Source organism: Alosa sapidissima, chromosome 16 (assembly GCF_018492685.1).
Source record: "Alosa sapidissima isolate fAloSap1 chromosome 16, fAloSap1.pri, whole genome shotgun sequence".
Lineage (NCBI taxonomy): Eukaryota > Metazoa > Chordata > Actinopteri > Clupeiformes > Clupeidae > Alosa > Alosa sapidissima.
In genome coordinates, this window is record NC_055972.1 from 27,060,076 (window position 1) to 27,080,484 (window position 20,409).

At 41.1% G+C, this 20,409-nt stretch overlaps 2 protein-coding genes across 6 annotated transcripts in view; one reads left to right on the forward strand and one right to left on the reverse strand.

The window, feature by feature from the left end:
• Positions 1-861: 861 nt before the first annotated feature.
• On the reverse strand, positions 862-2,312 carry mrpl14 (mitochondrial ribosomal protein L14). 2 transcript variants are annotated; one of them, XM_042066368.1, is made up of 3 exons: positions 2,175-2,312; positions 1,810-1,885; positions 862-1,407 (listed from the first exon to the last, which is right to left on the reverse strand). In XM_042066368.1, the coding sequence occupies exons 2-3, from the start codon at positions 1,878-1,880 to the stop codon at positions 1,041-1,043; spliced, it is 438 nt and encodes a 145-aa protein (XP_041922302.1). In that variant the 5' UTR covers positions 1,881-1,885; positions 2,175-2,312; the 3' UTR covers positions 862-1,040. The 2 variants fall into 2 exon arrangements, with proteins under 2 accessions (XP_041922302.1, XP_041922303.1); XM_042066369.1 differs by having other exon boundaries at positions 2,157-2,200.
• Positions 2,313-2,527: 215 nt separating this feature from the next.
• Positions 2,528-20,409, forward strand: part of tmem63ba (transmembrane protein 63Ba) — a 56,713-nt gene continuing 38,831 nt past the window's right edge. For 3 of the 4 annotated variants that reach the window (XM_042066363.1, XM_042066361.1, XM_042066364.1), the window contains exon 1: positions 2,528-2,674. The gene's annotated coding sequence lies outside the window, so the exon portion shown is untranslated. Of the gene's footprint in view, positions 2,808-20,409 lie in introns of all 4 variants that reach the window. The other variant, XM_042066362.1, reaches the window with a different exon arrangement.

Genomic DNA, 20,409 nt, shown 5'->3' on the forward strand with positions numbered 1-20,409 from the left:
TCTAATGTCAATGTTCTAGTGTTTTATTGGTTTAGCCAGCTGTCAGACCTCCATGTTTTTTCTTTTTCTTGAATAACTTCTTCATAGAGAGGCCTGTTTTTATGGAGCCCCCAAAGGGTCACGGTGGGACATTTTTTGTTATATGAGGTGGGATATTTGAGACATTTTTGGGTTCCCTCCGAATAGTTTTGCGTTCCTTTGCAATAGATTTGCGGTCCCTCACAATTAGTTTTGCATTCCGTTGCAAACTTTGAGAGGGAACAAAACCTGTTAAAAGGGAACACAAAAACATTGCGAGAGAACGTAAATTCCGACTTCAATAAGAATAAATTCCCTTTGGGGACTCTGTACGTTTCTGCCTCCTGGGAAAAAAGTGTAACAAACTAAGTCAAAATTAAGAGAATTTTGAGATACTAAATCAGCATGTGTTTTTTTTTTTGTTTTTTTTAGTCAAACATTTTTGAGATACTTTGCATCTCATAACTGCACTTTTATCCTAAAATTTGGATCTAATATCTCAAAATGTCACTTAAGTAATTCATTCTCTTACCAGAACCATAAAATTTCAACTTTTAATCTAAAACATTTTACTTAGTTAGTGGCTCTCTTCAAGTGGCAGAAACAGGCTTCCATAGATCATCCTAGATCAAGCCTTGCTTTTTGTATTCTCTTCTCTTGAATTTCTTGTTACTGTTTTTCTGATATGGCCCTCTGCTAAGGTGTGGTTCGCAAGAACATGATCACAAATTCACATGATAGCATGGTGAATTTTGTTTGGAATTGCAATGTTTGGTTGAAAATCTGAAGACAAAATGTTTCACATGAAATAGTTTGCCCAAGTACACCCTTAAGACTGCATTGTGTGTTTTCATTCTCATGAAAGTAAAAAGTAATTCATTTATTAAAACATCAAGTATCAGATACCCCCAATGTACAGCATTTGAACATTCATCTGTGCTGTGTCATCATAAAGATTTATTTAATCAGATAAACACAAATAATACCCAGATATGCAAACTACATCAACACAGTCCAGCTCACTACACAAACCTCTGTGCAATAGCCAATAACTTAGAATACTCTCCTTCCTTCTCTCGTAAATGTGTAGGGATGGGGACTTTGATTCTTGTTCCTGTAGGGTTTCCATTGTCCTCAATCAAAACTACATTGTTGGAGTCAAATCGTGGAGTCATTCTTAGTCCTGGCATCTTATGCCCCACAATGAGGGCCTTCTTCTTCTGTCCTTTGATGGCCAGCAAGATTCTGTCACCAACTTTGCCGACTCCATTCTTGGTATAAACATGGATGACTCTAGGTGGGCGATGGTATGGAGTAGTTCCAAGACCACTGTTATCAACGACTCGGACCCGGCTCATTTTCTGAATAGCTGAGACAGCGGCTGACACACTACACACACACACACACACACACACACACACACACACACAAACTAGTCATTGGATTCAAATCAACAAAGAATGATGCAACAGGCAACACAACTATCTTGTCACTCCACAACGTTTGAATAAATTACCACGAGTTTTAAATGCCTATAACTCAATTGACATGAATGTATTCAAATTCCAACATTACTAGACTGTACCTTATTTGACCACATGCATTCATTCTCTGATTAAAAGCTCTCTTCCTAAATAAAATAATAGCTACATAACTTACAACACAGTGTCACAAATATCACGTCACATACATTCAACAACAGTAACATAAGTCTAAAGACTGAAGGACAGTGTAATCATCCTATAACAACAAAAAAGAATGAAGACCTTGTAGCAGTAAGTGTCCACTTACCTAAAAGCTTTGTGCTGAGCCCCTGATGCCAAGTCGCAGAGTACCACTCCAATCGATCTTAATAATGCCATCGCTCCTGTGAAATAGTTAGAAAGGAAATAATATGGAAGAGCACTGTAACATCCGGTATTTTAAGAGGTAAAATAATTTGTTAGCTAGCTAGCTAGCTAGCTAGACGACCCTAGCAAACCCTCGGTTAGGTTCTTTGGTCTAGTTTGATGCACCGAAAGGTAAACACGTCATATGCATCCTTCATAGAAGTTGAAACAATTGTAAATATAATAGACAAATAGTTGAAAATCTGTTTGTTGGTTTTAATCTTTTACAAACACAAGAATAAAACCTATTGTATCATTTCACGTTACCTCGTCTCAGCACTTCATGCTTTGCCAATGTCAAGTTGACGTCATAAGTATGCGACAATGCTTAAATTCCGTATTAGACATTAAATCACAGAATGCTCTCAGATTAAGATGTATGCAAGTGAACAGATGCACATATTAAAGCAGGTGGAATGCCATGTTCTAAAGAATATTAAAAGTAAAAAGAGGGGTTACGATAGAAATTAAAACAACTGAGTTAATAAAGGGAATTAATTCAGTTTCTCTACCCTGCATTTCAATTAATACTTGTGCTCTGATGATGAAAGCCTTGTGACAGCCAAATGCTTAAAGGACATTCTTCAGATATGTTTTATCTGAATTCCTGAAAACAAATCACTGGATTCATCGGCCACAGGGGGGCAGATAACTTCCGGAACATTCACTGTATGAGAGCTGACGTTAGTTCATCTGTATGGTCAAAATCCTGCTGCTGCACAACGCAGGCGGTGTGGTTGGATTGACAGCGGGCGATAAACAGAGAGGTAATGGACAAGTCTCTCATGGACTAATGTTGAGCGGGTTTATTATGTTTAGCTTTGGAAACACTTTAGACAAATATCGTTACTGTATATACACTGTGGAGAGGATTGAAAAATCATTGCAGTTCTCCGCCAGGTAATGTATCTACGTTCAAAGTTACAGCGTTGCAATTGTGCGAAGCCAGCCTGTGCGGTTGGTTTTCGGCTGCCTTGGTTCGATTGAAAAGCTGGCAAGATAGATACTAGTCTAGTTAGCTGCTTTAGCTAGTGATAGCTGACGTTATTGTTTCTGATGGGACATCCAAAAACAAGTGATTGAATCGAATATTCGTCAATGGTGTTATTGTCAATTTGAAAGTATATTAGATATATGCTGGCCTTTGGTTGTATATTTAATGGAAAATATTGGCTATTGCTGCCGCTAACGTTAGGAGCTGACTAGCTCGCTGGATTGTCTCGGGAATCAGAACGTGAACCAACCACCAGCAAACTGGCTAGCTTCTAATTTAGCCACCTGTCATGGCACAGCAGTTGCTGCTCTGGCCTTACCTTACAGTAATTGTCAAACACGATAATGCTAGATATTTTCTGTAATGCCCTTATTATGGATGCCAATACCCAAACTGGTTGGTACCGTTGGTGTTAAGTATTGTGTGTGTGTGTGTGTGGGGGGGGACGCCGAATTATACTTGTGAAGTTCTGTATGTAACGTTAGCTATGTGCAGCTAACAAATGTTACAACCATATGTACACCGGTTTGTCACATTACAAGGATAGGCAAACAGTTAGGTTGGTTATGGGGCATATGTATTGGTAGCATTAACCTCAGTTTTCTGTAATGACACTGTTGCACTTGATCTGTTCAAGCTCATTTACATTGATTCTGTGGTGGTAGCTAACGTCACTTCTAACATTGCCCAAGCAGTTTTCATTTGGTAAAGATTAGCTGTAACGTTGGCTAATCGCAGGTGGCAAACAGCAATGCCCTATCCAACTTGCATTTGTAAAATTGGGTATTATTGTGTACATGGCTGTTTGTACATTGTGTACTTATATTTAGCTAACGCTAGACTAACGCTAATTTAATGTCTAAATTATCTGGCCACAAATATCCTGCTAACGTTAGATGTGTTTGCTTGAAATGCATCTCCTCGCAAATCGAGTTTTATATCGTAATAACGTTCGTATGGCGATGTACATTTTAGACTAATATAAAACAAAATGTACTTGATTGGATGTAGTGTTGATTGACCTTTTGGTGTGTGTGTTATGCGATTTATTTTTTGAACCGTAGCCTCTTAGTTCTACATTTCCATCTCTGGGGGTGACCATAGGCGTATGTCTTTTAGCATCCTGCATGGTTGGGGCCAAGTAGTTGGCAATCAGTCTTCTTGGCGGCATGACGTTAGCTACTGACAAGTGCTGAAAGGGGGAACCAGAAAACTTCCTGCGGCTTCGACCAGAAGTAAAAATCTCTGTTCGATGTTGAAAAATCTCTGTTCTTTTTCCGGCAATTTTGAATTCATGAATGGATGATTTTGGAGATGGAATGGTCCTGCTGTTTTGAGTTAGCCAATGACTGCAAGGCTCACCCGTGCAGTTGGTCATTGAAGTGAGTCGTTAGGCCGCTATATTCACACATTTGTGTTTAACCCCTGTTTTGTTCATTTCTCCAGTGTGTTCTGTTATGTACAACATTATTATTACTAACGTTGCTTTACAAGATGATATAATGTTAGGCAGAGTGTTGTATCATAATAATCTGGAGATTAGTGTCAATCCTTTTGTCTCGGTCGAGAGCATCCTGATTGTAATCCTGAAGAACTCTCCACTAAATGACTGCGATTGATTTGCGAAACAAACGTTTAGCATTTGAAACCCTGTTTGCAGCATGATGGTATTTTACCTAGAAACCGGAAACCTGACAAAGATCCCTGTTCAGACTTGTGGCTGGCATGGGTACCTGGGAGTAGTTGGAAGTCATGTTAAAATTGTGTAGCCATCTGCATATAGGCCCAAGTTAAAAGTAACATCTAATCACTATTCTTCGTCATTATTTCAAAATATCGTTGAGCTGATTTTCAGATCATGGATTGAAGCATTTTTTCCTTGCTCTTGAGGGTGTGGATTTCTCTCATGCTTAATTTAGAGTGCCCATTCTTGAACATCTTAAAATATTCACGCCGTGCTTTTTATCCACAGACATACTGTGGACAATGACAGACAGGCAGACTGCCAGGGTCATCAGCGTAGCATTACATAGCGTTCATATCCATCTCCACTCATGAGTTCACACACAAGAGCCAGTAACAAGCTTTAATCCATCAGGTTCCCACCTCTAGCTTCGAGTGACCCTCACTGTCCTCTCTACTTATCACAAGTCCATAGCAAGTCCTCTATTTATGCTCGGCTATATGTCAGCGAGTCAACACTGTCAACATAGGCAATAAAAGTGTTGCTTTTTCTAGGAATGGATGTTGTCGTAATTTGGGCTCCAGTGTCGTGTAACTAACTGTTTCTTAGTCAGTGGGTGCACCTGATCAACTCCCACAGTATGTTTACAAAGTGGCAACGTGCTGTCCTGGCCACGGTGACTAAGCACATTTGGATGTGTGATGCGTGGGAATTGGGTCTCCGTATGAGATGGTGACCTGAGAGGTCTCAGGTTTCAGATTGATGTCCGGTAGCAACATTCAGCAACTCATCACATCATGACTCACTTTTACCAATCATCTTAATCTCTTCTCAACGTGTGTGTGTGTCGCCCTGTACACAAAGGCTTGTGCTGCCTCAGTTGCTAGGTAACTCATAAGGGCTCACTGGTGCTTCTCTTTCCATCACATGGAGTGTTGGCTCGGCTACTATTTCAGGTTTTCCCGCAGCACTTTGCTTGGACTGATTGACCTTCATCGATTGATCGATTTCATTTGTTTTTCTCTTAGCCCTATAGATTATATTTAGTTTTGCACTCCTCCTCTGTCTATTCCGGTTTTGTTTCGCTTTACATATTTATTTGACTTTTATTTTTGAAGCTGGATGGCTTTGGCCTTAGGGACTCTGTGCCATGGTGACTGAATTTCTCTTCAGCGTTCTAGCTGGTCGACTGATGCTAAGGACAACCCTCTTAAATCACAGATGTGTGTGTCAGATGAGTTCTCAGGTCCATGAAGCAGATGTAATGATGTGTAATGTGGTTAATGGTTGACGGGACCCCTTGTCCCTGAAGCGTTTTCCTTGCTGAAGATTATCAGAGCAATGCTCCTTCCTTTATCTTCTCTAGAGCTGATAGATGACTGTATATTCTAGACGTTGATATTGGATTTTGAGTGTTGTCAGATTGCATTGGTCAAAACACGTGGAGCTGTATGGAAGGTTCTTGTGTAAGTTTCTCTGGACAACCTGATGTAGCCTATTGTTGCCTTCAACCGTCAGAACTCTCTGTTCAGTCAGAAAAGGTAACTGCGCGGCCACTCACCTGACACGGCAAATGTGTCAGAGCAATCTGATCTGCGTAGATTAAAAACAAGCATTATCAGAACACGCTCTCTGTGTGTAGCCCGTGCTGATAGCCAGATCAGGTGACTTCGTAATTACATTTGATGTTTACATAATCATATTTGGACCATAATGCAGGGGAGGTAGCCACATGTGCAAAAGTGGTTAGAGCTACTGAGTCACAGGCCTCTGAACCCAGCAGCGTTGAGGACGAGCCTTTTGTTCAAATAAAGTGAACTGTACCAGAGAATGTCTAATAAGGGGAGAACCTTCACTCTCGGAACTCTTCCGGTGTGGTACTGCATCTAGGGGCGCTCGCGGGCGAGTCCAGAATGAATGGAGGTCTATGGAGCTGTACCCCTCAAAATCCACTTTTCTCGGGATATAATGTTTTTTCAAGTAATTTGAATATTGTATTCGAAAGGGGAGGCAAAGACAATACACTTGGTTGAGTATTATATTTTTTAAAGACACTTAATTGTTCTAAAAAGCCTTTCAAACGTGTCAATGACGTCATTCATTAGCATGATCATAGCATAGTATAGCATCAATGCTAGCGTGTTATGGGCAACAACGACCCAACCTGTAAGAAAACGAAAGGACATGACTCCCGGATTATTTCACTTTTGATTGATAATCCATATCCATTTTGCGAAAAATAAAATAAAATCTGAGTTCAGTTGTTAAATAGGTGAAAACAATAAATGTAGCCATGTAGCTCCATAGGACCCCATGTATTTTGGACTTGCCCTTGATCGCCATCTAGGTGAACTCTGGTGGACTGCAGCCAAATTCGGTTTGTATGGGATTAATAGAGAGTGGGGAGGCTCTCCGTAGACGGGCTCTGGCTGTACTCTTTGCTTTGCCTTGTGCTGAGCCTTTGTTGGTTTCTTGGCAGTTTTGAACTTCTAATTAGCCTAGAAATCTAGACGCACCCTAGCGGCAGCAAATTACATTTGCTGCCAAGGCTAGTCTAGCAACTCTCCGTTGGCTTGTGAGCTCGAAAAATTAAACTTCTATCAGGCCAATCAAATCGTGTATAGCGTCGTTAGGTGGGCTTAACATAATGATTGATGGCAGAGTTGCAACGGTTTGGCTTGAATTCCCTGCTACTTGAAAACAAATAAGATGGATGTTGCTGTTGGCAAACAGTGAGACACGAGTTAAGCTTTTATTAAGTTGGCAAAAGTTTGAACTAGCCAACTAGCTCCGCTGTTTGGAAACGCATGGGACTCATAACGCTGTCCTATTGTGTGCAGAGGGAATTTGAAAGACAACCGATTACAACCGCCCCTCGGACTGAGCACTACGAACGGTGAGTGCCCAGACCCTACATTTTAATGTGGGTCTGGCTCGTCAGGCTAACTTATAATAGCAATAATGTTCAATAATGTATCATTATTATTATGACCGCCGCGCAGCGAAGGGGCGGACATATAGGTTTAGTCAGTTTTTTTTTTTTTTTCTTTTTCTTTTTCGCATGTCCAAATTTCCGTCAAGGATTCCCGGGACACTGAAAGACCGGGGTACACAAAACTTGGTGGGCATGTAACCCCACATGGATAGCATGGAACCATCGTTTTTCGTTTTGATCTGTAGCCCCCCCGCTGGACTGGACCCCCGAAAGGAGGGTAAGGCAGACACAGTTTTCTGTGAATATCTCGAGAACCGTAGGGTTTAGGAGGACCTTTTTTTTGTATGTTGATCTCAAGGGGCCATGTCAACCCATTCCATAACCACTCATTTCCTGTATAGCGCCACCTAGTTAAACACAAAAAAGTAAAAATGAGGTGTTGTAATCACAGGTATCTGTGACCTAACATAGTCAAAACTGCACAAAATTGGAAGTGTAGGATCATTGACACCCTCTGAATGCACGCCAAGTTTCGTGGAATTTCGTTCATGGGGGGCCACACAATAAATTAATTTATGTTACTATACACCAACTGGCCTGTAGGTTGCCGGAGACAGTTTTCTGTGAATATCTCGAGAACCGTAGGGCCTAGGAGGTCCACCTTTTTTTTGCATGTTGGTCTATAGGGGGCATGTCAACCCATCCCATTACCACTTATTTCATGTATAGCGCCACCTAGTTAAAAATGAAAAAGCAAAAAATTAAGTGTTTTCATCACAATATCTCTGGCTGACATGGTCAAAACTGTACGAAATTGAAAGTGTAGGATCATTATGACACCCTCCGAAAGCATGCCAAGTTTTGTGAACTTTCGTTCATGGGGGGCCTTACAATAAAATAATTTATGTGTACATTTAGTGACCGTACACCAACAAGGATTCCTGGGACACTGAAAGACCGGGTTACACGAAACTTGGTGGGCATGTAACCCCACATGGATAGCATGGAACCATCGTTTTTCGTTTTGATCTGTAGCCCCCCCTGCTGGACTGGACCCCCCCCAAAAGGAGGGTAGGGCAGACACAGTTTTCTGTGAATATCTTGAGAACCGTAGGGCCTAGGATGACCAATTTTTTCCATATGTTTGCCTCCAGGGGTCATGTTAACCCATTCCATATGCACACATGTGCATAAACAGATACAAACGCACACACATACATTCACAGTAATCATACGTATGACACATACTCACACAGTAGACATATGTACGCATGCATGCATGCATGCACATGCACACGCAGGCACACACACACACACACACACACACACACACATATAAACATAAACATGTACACGCACACATACACATGCACACAATTCAAGAATTTCTCAGAATAATGAACAGGCAAGATGGGGGTGGGGTTGTATAAAATGAATTTTACATGTGAAATCTATGAACTAATCATGTTTTGGTACTTGTTGTCTAGCAGATACCAGTGAGAATTCAGTGTGGATAATGCAATTTAGTTAGAATCATGTATGCCTTTCAGCGTGATTTATTTTTGTGGAAAAAATGTGCTGGACTGGGCGGCGGTCATATTTTGTACCGCTCTGTGATACATCTAGTTAATAATAATAATAGTAGTAGTAGTCATATAATAATAATAATAATAATAATAATAATAATAATAATACTGCTAATAATAATCATCTTTATTTTTATAGCACTTTTCAAAGTACTACTTACTGTATTAGAGCTTGTTTACATCTAGATTCTTTTTTAAACTGACTTTTTTTCATGCGTTTCTTTTTTTAATCGCATTTACACTAGCCTAGAAATCTAGACGCGCCCCTAGCGGCTAGTCTAGCAACTCTCCGTTGGCTTGTGAGCTCCAGAAATCGAAACTTAATCAGGACATTGAAATCATATATAGAGTCGTTTGGTGGGCTTAACATAATGATTGATGGCAGAGTTGCAACGGTTTGGCTTGAATTCCCTGCTACTTGAAAACAAATATCCTATTGCGTGCAGAGGGAATTTGAAAGACAACTGATTATCCAGCCCCTCGGACTGAGCACTGTGAACGGTGAGTGCCCAGACCCTACATTTTAATGTGGGTCTGGCTCGCCAGGCTACATTTACACAGGGGTTCCAAACCTTTTTTGACAGGTGACCCTATTTTGATGTCACAAAACGTTGGCAACCCCAATCATTCTTGTGAGAGAGTGCATCTCATCTCTGCTGTCACATCCAGTTGAGAGCTGTATACCCAAATGTCCTAGCAAGCTAAATGGTTTGTTTGACTAACTTGCCTGGTTGTTTTGCTACTTTGTTTGAAAGGTTGATCAAGCATTGTTACCCATGATCTCATGCGGGATGTCTACGTTTATTTTTAGCTTACATAGCTAGATTGTAATGAAGAATCCAATTACTTACTTAACTTGGATATAATGTTTTTATTATTATTTTATTTAATGTATATATTTTTATGTAATGTACTGGTCAATTGTAAGAACCCAATATCTCAGCCAACCCCATTTGAATTTCAGGTGACAGGTCCCGACCCCAAGGTTGATGATGTAGACTAGAGTAAACTCGTCTACTCGTCTGCATTGTGTCCCCCCCCCCCCCCCCCCCCCCCCATGAATGGAAGGAGACATAAGACCAGTGTGTTAGTTTATCAGTTTGTTGGAAGTGACAACAGGGTTGGGAAAACAGCAGGATCACAACACAGTATGATAGGCCTACAATATGACATGGAGATGAATTATCAGTTATCCACACGTTATGTCGCTAAGCTTAAGTAAGCTTAGTGATTAAAATGTACAAAAGCCTACCAAGACAAAAAAAATATGAGTTTATAAAATTATCTAGATATATGTACCCCTTAGTGGTGGTGGTGGTGGTTGTTGTTGTTGTTGTGCCAATGGTTTCTCAGAGTGCAGTGTTTCCCATACATTGACTAATCTGTGGCGGGGCGCCACAAAATAAAAATTGGCCGCCACAGATTAATATTCTATGTTTTAATTTAATTTAAATTAAATATAAGGTCAAATCCTTGCATTGCCATTGAGCTGCGCTTTTTATGCACGCAGCCTTTCCTTGCCCCGCCCCGCTCTCTCTGGTAGCCCGCTGCCACTCCTCTGCATGTGCATTTAACTAAATATTCACGATTGTTGAAGGATTGTTGTTGCCACATAGAAGCATTGCATAGAAGACGTCTGGCTAAATTGCTATTAAATCCGCTTAGCATCGTGACCATGCTGCGCAAATTTGTTCAAAACTGCTGCATTGAAGTGAACTCTGCTAAGGTCTTATCACAACATAGTTTAGTCTCTTCAATGTAGCCTACTAAGTTAAGTTATGAAATCAAGCAGTATCTCAAAGCTAACGTTAGAATACTGTTTGGATGTCGAATTTAGCATGCTTAGCCTATTTACAGCTGCTTGTCAATTTCGTTGCAGGGCTCATTTTATTGACTCTGACACTGAATGTTTGCAAAAAATCCCGATGTAAATGGAAAAGTGTTTTCCAAAATTCAAAAGTGCTTGTCCCAAGGAGAAGTACGTGAACCTTTATTTTAACTATGTAGAAAACGTTAGAAATTGCATCCACACATCAGCAGCCTTTCAAATGTGTTACAATTGCAAGGGTTCCCTCAAACGTCTTAAAATGACAGGCACTCAATTAGACCTATACACTACCAAGACGATCTTAATACCCCCCCCCCCCCGTTGTCCAAGTCAGCTACCGCCACAAATTGAATCTAATTCTGTGGGAAACACTGGAGTGGCTGCATGGATAGCTTGAAAGCGATCATGATCGCACAGAGCAATCAACCTCATAAACAATTGATCTTGAATAGACCCTTTCAAGAGAGTTCCATTATCAGCATCATAGTTGGCCCCACAAGACTTCCGTTTTAACATTCCATATGTTATCTTAATGCAGAGGAAGTAGATTGGGGCCCAAATAGAATGTTCAAGCATTGTTTTTGTTTACCTTGTTGAAAGGGTCTATACCCAGAAGTACATAGCTGGGTAACTGAACCTGTTGGATCCCACAGAGACGGGATGTGAGTTTTATCCTAAAGGGAAGCTCTTCAGGGGGCATTTGTTTCACTTCTCACTGGGACGGCGTGTTTCAGCCTGTGTGTGTTTTTTTTCTGGCTCTCATAATTGGAAGTCACACATCGAGGCTTACGTTGATATTTTAGGTTGTCTCACAACATTTACGTTGATATTTTAGGTTGTCTCACAACAATAATTTCACAGATTTATGTTAATGATATCCTTAATTTTTCATAGATTTCAAAGATCCATTTTGAAAACTTTTGTGAAAAGTGTGTATACATTGTGTTAGAACACACTCAACAGTTTGGTTAGCCTTGGAGCTTTTTCCTCAGTTCTGGCCATTTTCTGCCCAATCTACAATTGTGAGTCAGCTGTTCCCAATCTCTGCTGTCTTGTCTTGTCTTGTCTTGTCTGTTGGGAGCAAGCAGCTGCCCGCTAACCTAGCCACCTGTTCCCAGGTCAGTTTCACTACCAGGGCAGATTATTCAGTTGAGCTTTAGGAATTTATATAGCACCACTCACAATAGACAAATATTGTCTCAAAGCACATTGCATAGTCCTAGACCTTGTCTTATTAGAGCAAGCACAGTGCAACAGTGGCGAGGGAAAGCCCCCTTTTTACCAGGAAGAAACCATAAGCTAAACCCAGCTTAGGATCAGGTACTCGTCTGCTGGAGACTGGCCGGGCTGAGGGATAGAAATGCAGAAGGGTGGAGGAAGAGGCAAGCAGATAAGCTGTACACAGAATTAAGCAAATACTTCAAACACGCATGATATTGCCATGCCCAAATAGAGGTGTGTGTCTGTGTGTATGTGTACCTTGAATTCCTTGCTGTGCTGATCAGTCATCATCACTAACGTTTAGGTTGCAGACCTTCAGGCCTAAAGCAAAGTTAAAGTAAAGCAGCAACATGTGAGGCGGTCCACCTCGCTGCCCCCATCTAGCTCTGTTTGTGTTTGTACGTGGTGAGAGCCGGCCATGGCAACAGCACTGGAAGGTGAGGTGGCACCGGGTTCTTTTCATGTGCTCTGTTGGTGTCTGAGTGTACACTATTGTGAAACCATGACAGCAATGCAATGACTCTCTGGAGTGCATTTAGGCAAAGCCTGTGAATGTGATTAGCCTAAATCCAGTGATTTCATAACTCCTGGACATTAGGTTTTGCCCTCTCTTAATGACCTGTAATAATACTTTCCAACACATGGTTCACTTATACACTACAGTTAATCTAAATGGGTAATTCAGTCTTTTATATCTTTTATATCTTAATCTTATCTTAATCTTTTATAATGTTTTAGAATGGTTTAAAAGAGCTCCATATGTGCCTACTGTCAGTGAAGGCTCCTGTGCCTACCCATGGTCCTAGTTCTGCCTTGGGGTATGTTCAGACTTGACTTCTTTTTTTGACAAGAGAAGTTGTGCATACCGCTTTTTCAGATTTTGTTTTTAAAAATCTGCCATTGTCTTTCTTCCAAAAAGCGGGGTTTTTTTCCGGTTATCAGCTTGTGATTGGTCAGCTGTCAAAAAACAGGTTGACGTAGGGCGTTTTACCGCTAGAAGTTGAAAATTTCTCAACTTTAAAAACAGCTCTGAGCTGCAGAAAAAGACGCCCGCAATTACATTTTAAATGAAGCTAAAGACTTTTTTGAAAACACAGTCTACTCCATAGGATTATAATGTAAAACGGACGCCGGCAGCTGCGAAAAAAATACACCTAGTCCGAACGTAACTTAGGCCTGTAACAATATGCATACCACAACCAGAATTGTGAAACAACCATCCATGATCTTGTGTTTTGGTTCGAGAAGACAGAATGGCAATACACACCCCTCCCCAGCCCCAAAGATTCAAATACAGATAGTCCTTTGAGCTCTCAGTTTCATTTCCACCACCCCCAAAAAAAGAAAACCAAGGTAGAAACTAAACCGTGGCAAAAAAGAATCAAGATATAAACCAAACCATGGATTTGATGTATCTTTACACCCATAGTCCTCCTTATTTTGAGTAATCGGGAAGGTCCACCATCTTTCACAAGAACGGATTCACATGCATGAAAAGACTGAAACTGGTAAAGGAGTTTGTTGAAAAGTTGCTGGACAGTCTAAAAACATGCATCCTTCACTAGCTGACTCGTCCAATGCCCCGTCCTTGGCACGCCAGTGTCAGTGCCAGTACGGAATGGGTGGCATCTCCACCGCAGTGGGCCGAAGCAGGGCCGCCTGAACTGCCTGAACTCCGTTTGTTTATTGTTCTGTGTCCCTTGTGAGTGATGTCAGGGCAAGGAGGGGGAGAAAGGAGGCCTGTCGCTTCGAGGCCGCTCTGCACAAGCCCACTACACTGACTCTACGCCGCTCTAAACAGACTCTGAAGATTGTGGCAGCAGTCCATGGCTACTGCTGGATTGCCTAGTTTATTAATGTTTCCATTAAAATCCTGTCTTTCAGGTGATCATTACGGGTTAACGTTAATTTCAGTTAATAACGTTAAGGCGTGCACTGGGACATTTAGTAGTTGAAAATGGACAATTGTATATAGTGGCTTTGCCTTAAGCCCAGACTGTTGGTCTAATCATTCCGAAGATGTATCCTAATTTTTTTGTCTCCCATAATGTTTGTGGATTGTGATGGATCTCGTCAGGCTGTTTTGAGAGGGAATAGTGGTTGTAGTAGTTTCCGTGTTCTTGGTATGTCTGAGCATGCTGCCAAGCAGATCTGTGTCAAGTTTGTGACTGAGGGCTGAGTGCGCACACCCACACTCCAACACCCATTGTCCGAATAAGAGCACTGTTTGTCTTCACATTGATAAAGTTCTTTATAGTGGCCCAGGCTGCCCAGTGCTTTTTCCTCCCATGGTCCTATACCTCTGTCTTTTGTCATATCTCATTTTCTCTCCCTTAGCCATTCTTTCTTTCTCTCGTTGTCAGTTTTTCTCTCACTGTTTCTCTTGTATTCCTTCTTTCTCTCTCCCTCTCTCTCTCTGTCCCTCCCTCTGTTCTCACCCTTCACCATTTTTATTTTATTTTTCCCCTCTTCCTCTCTCTCTGTCTCTCACTCCCTATCATACTTTCACCCTTCACCTCTCTCCCCCTCTCTCCCTCTCTCTCCCTCTCTCTCTCTCTCTCTCTCTCTCTCTCTCTCTCTCTCTCTCTCTCTCTCTCTCTCTCTCTCTCTCTCTCTCTCTCTCTCTCTCTCTCTCTCTCTCTCTCTCTCTCTCTCTCTCTCCTCTTTGCCTGTGTATCTGCCCTGACATAGTCTGTCTGACTGGGTTGCTCCTCCCTGGTGTTCGTCCGCAGGGCTTAGGCTATGCTCTCCCTAACCAGTTTTTCCAGTCTGGTTCCTGGAGAGACCAGGTGAGACGCATCCAAGACATGCTCTCACTGTGTGTGCCTGTGTGCGTGCATGTAGTGTAGTATCTTTTATGTAGTATCTTTATTTTGTGTAACATTATTATTTTGTGAAACTGAATTATGTAGTATCCTTAGTGTATGGAAACAGAAGAATGGTTAGTATCATTAGTATATGGAAACAGAAGAATGGTTTAAGTGAAAACAAACAGCGCTATTACTAAGGGTCAGAGGTGACCTGGGCAGATGGTCTCAGGTCAATGATGACTTCAAGGGGTATAAAAGCTGAACAGCAACATGTTACGTTAGCTTGTTTCATGAACCAATGCTCAGGTGTGCATTAAAGCTATACTTCTTCAGTGTTCTTTCACTTTGTCAAAATCATTCTGAGTTTGGCTCAGTTGATCAGAATTCTACATGACCGTAGAAAGCAGTGCTGCATGCTCAGACAGAACTGCATCTCTCTCTCTCTCACCTGCGGTAACATTACACATTAGTACACACTCGTTTATATCCGTGGTATTCTCATAGTCAACATGACGCTAATTGTCATGCACTTCCATCTGCACAGTCTTGTTAGTGTGGCAGTTGAGTCACAACAGAGGTTATGCAACGTGGTGACACTGAGTAAGGTGAAGCTGTACTGAGCTGGCAGCTCTGTTGTTGACTGTGTGGCGGCTAGGTTGAAAGGCGGATCGAGGTCTATTCCAAATAGAGGCAAGCATGACTTATGGGGCACACTAGTGGTGACAACAAAGAGACGGGCTCTTGAGGTTGGATTAAAAGTTGGATCAGAGGCAAGATTTTTATTTGTTTAGTAGTCTGGCCTACATGCTGTCCTGTCACCCATTTCACTGGACAATTAAGTAGTGTTCACCTTGTAGTATCTTTAGCTGGCAGAATGTCAGAATATTAGAATTAACATGATAGTGTAAACTGATTTTTTGTATCTTGAATTCTGAATATTGTGCAGCATATTTTAAGTAGTTCAATTCTTGTCATATTCAAATAAATTCTTCTCATATTTTCAAAACAGGAGACAATAGCAGTTAGTCGTACATGATCAACAATCACCTTCCTGTCTCATCCGTCTGCCCTTTGTTATCCTTCCTGTTGTGTGATGACATGAATATGACCTCAGCGGTACCTTAGACTGTTTAGATGAGCTTACAACTGTCACAACAGGCTTTAGTAATGGAGCACTTCATAAATACCCAATCATCTAGGCTAATCTCCTAGCATAAAAGCTAATGTATAGCCCTCCACCAAACCCATTAGCAGGCACTGGCAGGCACTGGCAGGGCTCTACACTAACATTTTTTTCCAGGAACACTTGTGCGCCCAAGTTAAACAATTTAGGAGCACAGACAAAAATCTGGAGGCACAGTCAGTTCTATACTTAACTTACACATAATGTAACTTTACACTGCAGCCAACAGTTAAAGAACATCAGTGCATACTTCATTTTCAGTCCGGTCTATTTTTCTACATTTTGTTAATGTAAAATAATATAATGCATTGCCATATTTGCATATAGCCTGAAGTAGGCTATCCTGTCAAATGTAGGTCCCTAGGCCAATTTATTTATTTGTGAATCCACCTGTAGCTAATCCTAATATGCCCATGGGTGACCTCTGACTGCATACTGCCCAATACTAGGCCTACTACTAAAACCGTGAATTTTCTCTTCCACAAAACCCAACATGGTCTAATCAGTGATATTTATATCTATTTGAAATATCTGCATTGATGGGGGCAGTTGTCAAATGGTAGGCCTATGCATACTTTCGTTTTGCACTTTAGCTTGTATTCGGTGTAAAACAAACAAGCATGCATGGATGCCTGGAGTTGTCTGTAGCGTTCTCTCTTTGAAGAAAACGGGAGACTATTATGGGAGGCTACTTTTGTGACTGTTCGCTACAGCTATATTATGCATATTGCACCCAATACATCAACTGGGCTAAAATGCATGTTACCTTTTCCTTCTCTCATTGCATTCTCAGAATCTTATCCTGTTCCTCATATATCCGATGAATTCGGTGGATTGAAGAAATTAGTTCTAGCCTACTTGGTATCTTGGCTGGCTAGTCACAACGCGAAAACTGCTAACGTTGATGGGAGGTGTAGTTTTTATGCTATATTGGCGACATGATTTTATGGTTCGCACCAGTAATGTTTTGCGATGTTGCGGTGTATTTTGTAGGCAAACATTGACTTGGCTAGAAGTCATTCGCACCAGTGCGCCTAAATATTTTTTTGCACTCGCACGCAATTATTTTTACTCGCATGTGCGAGTGAAATGGGCGCACTGTAGAGCCCTGGGCACTGGGAAGAGCCACTTTTTCTCTCTCTAGGCGGTTAGGCTACCCTTTATTTTCCAGACTCTTTGCAGTACATTGATCTATGTTGCCAATTGCTTTGTATGTTTTTACTATGCTGTGTACTTTGTGTGCTTGCCAGTGCTTGATTATTTGGGCCCCATCATGACAGTCAAAAGTGCATCGTCACTCGTCAAAAGCTTATTCAAATTTAGTAGGATGTCCAGTCCACACATGGGAGGGTTTTCGTTATCAAACGTCGAGCGCATGGCGCAACAAGGTGTTCTTAGGCTTTTTAATCAGTCATGGGTGTGTTTGGGGCGTAACATCATTTAAACCAATAAGAATGACATCTGTCATTCCCTTTAACGGCGCAAAGCGCAATGTCAAATAAATGCATCGGTATTTTGACATTCAACAGCACATTTGAAGGAGGCTGCTTGCGAGACTGTATGGAATAGTCATTCCACTAAACCATGCTTTACTAAAACCTAGCATAGCCTTCACGCATTTGCGCTCCTCTATTACAGTGTTTCTCAACCTTTTTTCAGTGATGTACACCCTGTGAAATATTTTTACAGCCAAGTACCCCCTAACCAGCTCGAATTACCGCTACACCTCAACCACGACTCCATCGTTTGAGTTTAGGGTGACCAGATGAGATTGGCTGAAATTCGGGGCGCTTTTTTTTTTTTCGCGGGGTGGGGGGGGGTTGTAGGCCTACATAGACAAGATTATAAAAGAAATTGAATTTTCAAACCTGTACCAAAACACATTTTTATTCAAACATCAAGTCTGCCTCACAGTCATTGTGAAAAAAAAAAAAAAACAATGACTGCGTAACAGTGCAAATCAGACCTTTCAGGATAAGGATAATACCCTAACGCTAATAACAAGCCTTGCCAAAACTATGGGTCATTAAGTAAGAATACAAAATAATTGTTAGATTAAGTATAGATTAAGTAGATTAGGCTATGTTAAAACGACATCAGACATTAGGCCGAACATATTTTTTTTGCACACATGACTCCTCCCCTCCGTGAGAAACACCAAACTCTCTTCTACACACTTTGCAGAATGCTTTCATCTCGTCGCTTAAGGCTTTGTCAATCCACGGGTACCTTCACCCACTCCTCCCGGTACCTGCATAGACGCTTTTGCTTTTTAGCGGCGTGTTGGGGTTCATTCAAGGAATGAATGAAAATGAGCTAAAATCAGTGCATATTCGCGCCTAATTATAGAACGTCAAAAAAGAAACAAAGTAGCCGGGGCTGCATCCAGACACTTAGCTTCCGTCGGGGGCTGCATGCAGTCGACTCAACCTCTCTACGGACAGTTTTTAATGTTTATCAGAAAATAACTACTGAGTATTCTGATTGAGTTTAATTTTCGGGACAATTAGGGCAGGATTCGGGATTCGGGACAACTGCTTGGATATCGGGACTGTCCCGAATTTTTCGGGACGTCTGGTCACCCTATTTGAGTTTTGACATTGATTGACAGGAGATGGCGGGTGGCATGTGACAGGTTGGGTCGAACCATCCTGGTATGGGGGGGACTCTGGGTTTTTAGGATAATGAAATTGAATAGCTTACTGAAATATAAAATTAATTTTATGAACTTTATATTTTTCTAAAATATTTATTAAATAATTGTTTTAAAAGTATTTTTGCATGGATTCTACTTTTTAAATATATGTATATTTTAAAATCTCACGTATCCCCTGGAGTGCCTTAACGTACCCCCAGGGGTACGCGTACCCCCATTTGAGAACCACTGCTCTATTATTTGAACTCATTGGCAAAGTGAAACTAACTTCACCATGGTGTCAGTCAGCGACAAGACAGTTATATGCAGTTACTTTCACTATTGACTGACAATGGGTTACCATCGAAAACATAGGCTGAAAAAAGCAACACTTACCCTAATATTGCTCAAATGACTGGATAAAAAAACATTTATCCTGCAGAGGAGTTGCTTATTTCTCGTGACATTACACAGCTGAAGACGCACTAATTATAAAATAATTCAGTGGAAATGCATGGATTCCAGTTTCTTGTAGCAGCAACTGGAATCCATGCATTTCCACTGAATTATTTTTGGAATCTGATCCCTTATCATACCTGTTCATTCTTACTCGTCGCTCGACTTATCGTGACTAAATTCAAGATGGCTGCAAACTCTAAACTTCGTGAAGATACTGTCTGTATAAATCATCTTGTAAGTAAACTACCACTGCTTTTTCAAAGTTCTCAATGTCTCGTTTTAAATGTCAGGGCCCTCGGAAGTCTACTAATGAAGTGTGGAGATACATTGAGCCTCGTAAATGGTGTAAAACAGTGATTTATTTGCATGGCTAGCTCGATGCCAAAGCACCACCATTGAAAAAGCTGTTGGTAGCATCGGCTAACTAGCGCCAGATTTTGGAGTGCAGGGGACAAGCCGAGATGGGCTATGAGACATACGTTCACACTCGGTATCATGTTTCAACACACTTTAGGTCAATATCACACCGGAATTCTCCTTTAACTGTCATTACTAATTTGCAAATGATGGTGAATAACTACTCATCATGAGATGTACAGTATTTTGTAATATTTTATTCTAATTTTGTTTCCCATTGTAATCGTGCAATTTGTAATGTTTTGCATGGACGTGCGCTGGTGTGCGTTCATGGATGATAGAAGGATGGTGCGTTGTGCACCCGCCAATATGACTGTTGACAATGCGCTCTAAAATAACATATATTAACAGAAGTATACAGACTTCTGACCAGGTGTACAATAGAGATTTTTAGACAATGCGCTAAGCCACTCCCTAAGTTGTTAATTGCCACACCCCGGCCGCATTGTTTAAAAAAATAAATGTGCAAAATAAGGAATTAAACTTTGCGCGGGTGGAAAATGAGTTTTACGCCATGCACCAGGGTGCAAAATACAGCCCCTTGTCTTGCCTGACCTGGGCATTAATGGAAAAAATAAAGGCTTGCCTATACCGGTATCGCTCAGCATAAAGGAGAGCAAAAATGAAAAGAATAATAGAAGTTGAAAAAGTAAATAATTAAACTGACAACAGCCCTTTATAGTATTTAGCCTAGCCTGCTGTCTGCAGTGTGATGCTGAGTTGTGTTGCAGTGTGATGCTGAGTTGAATT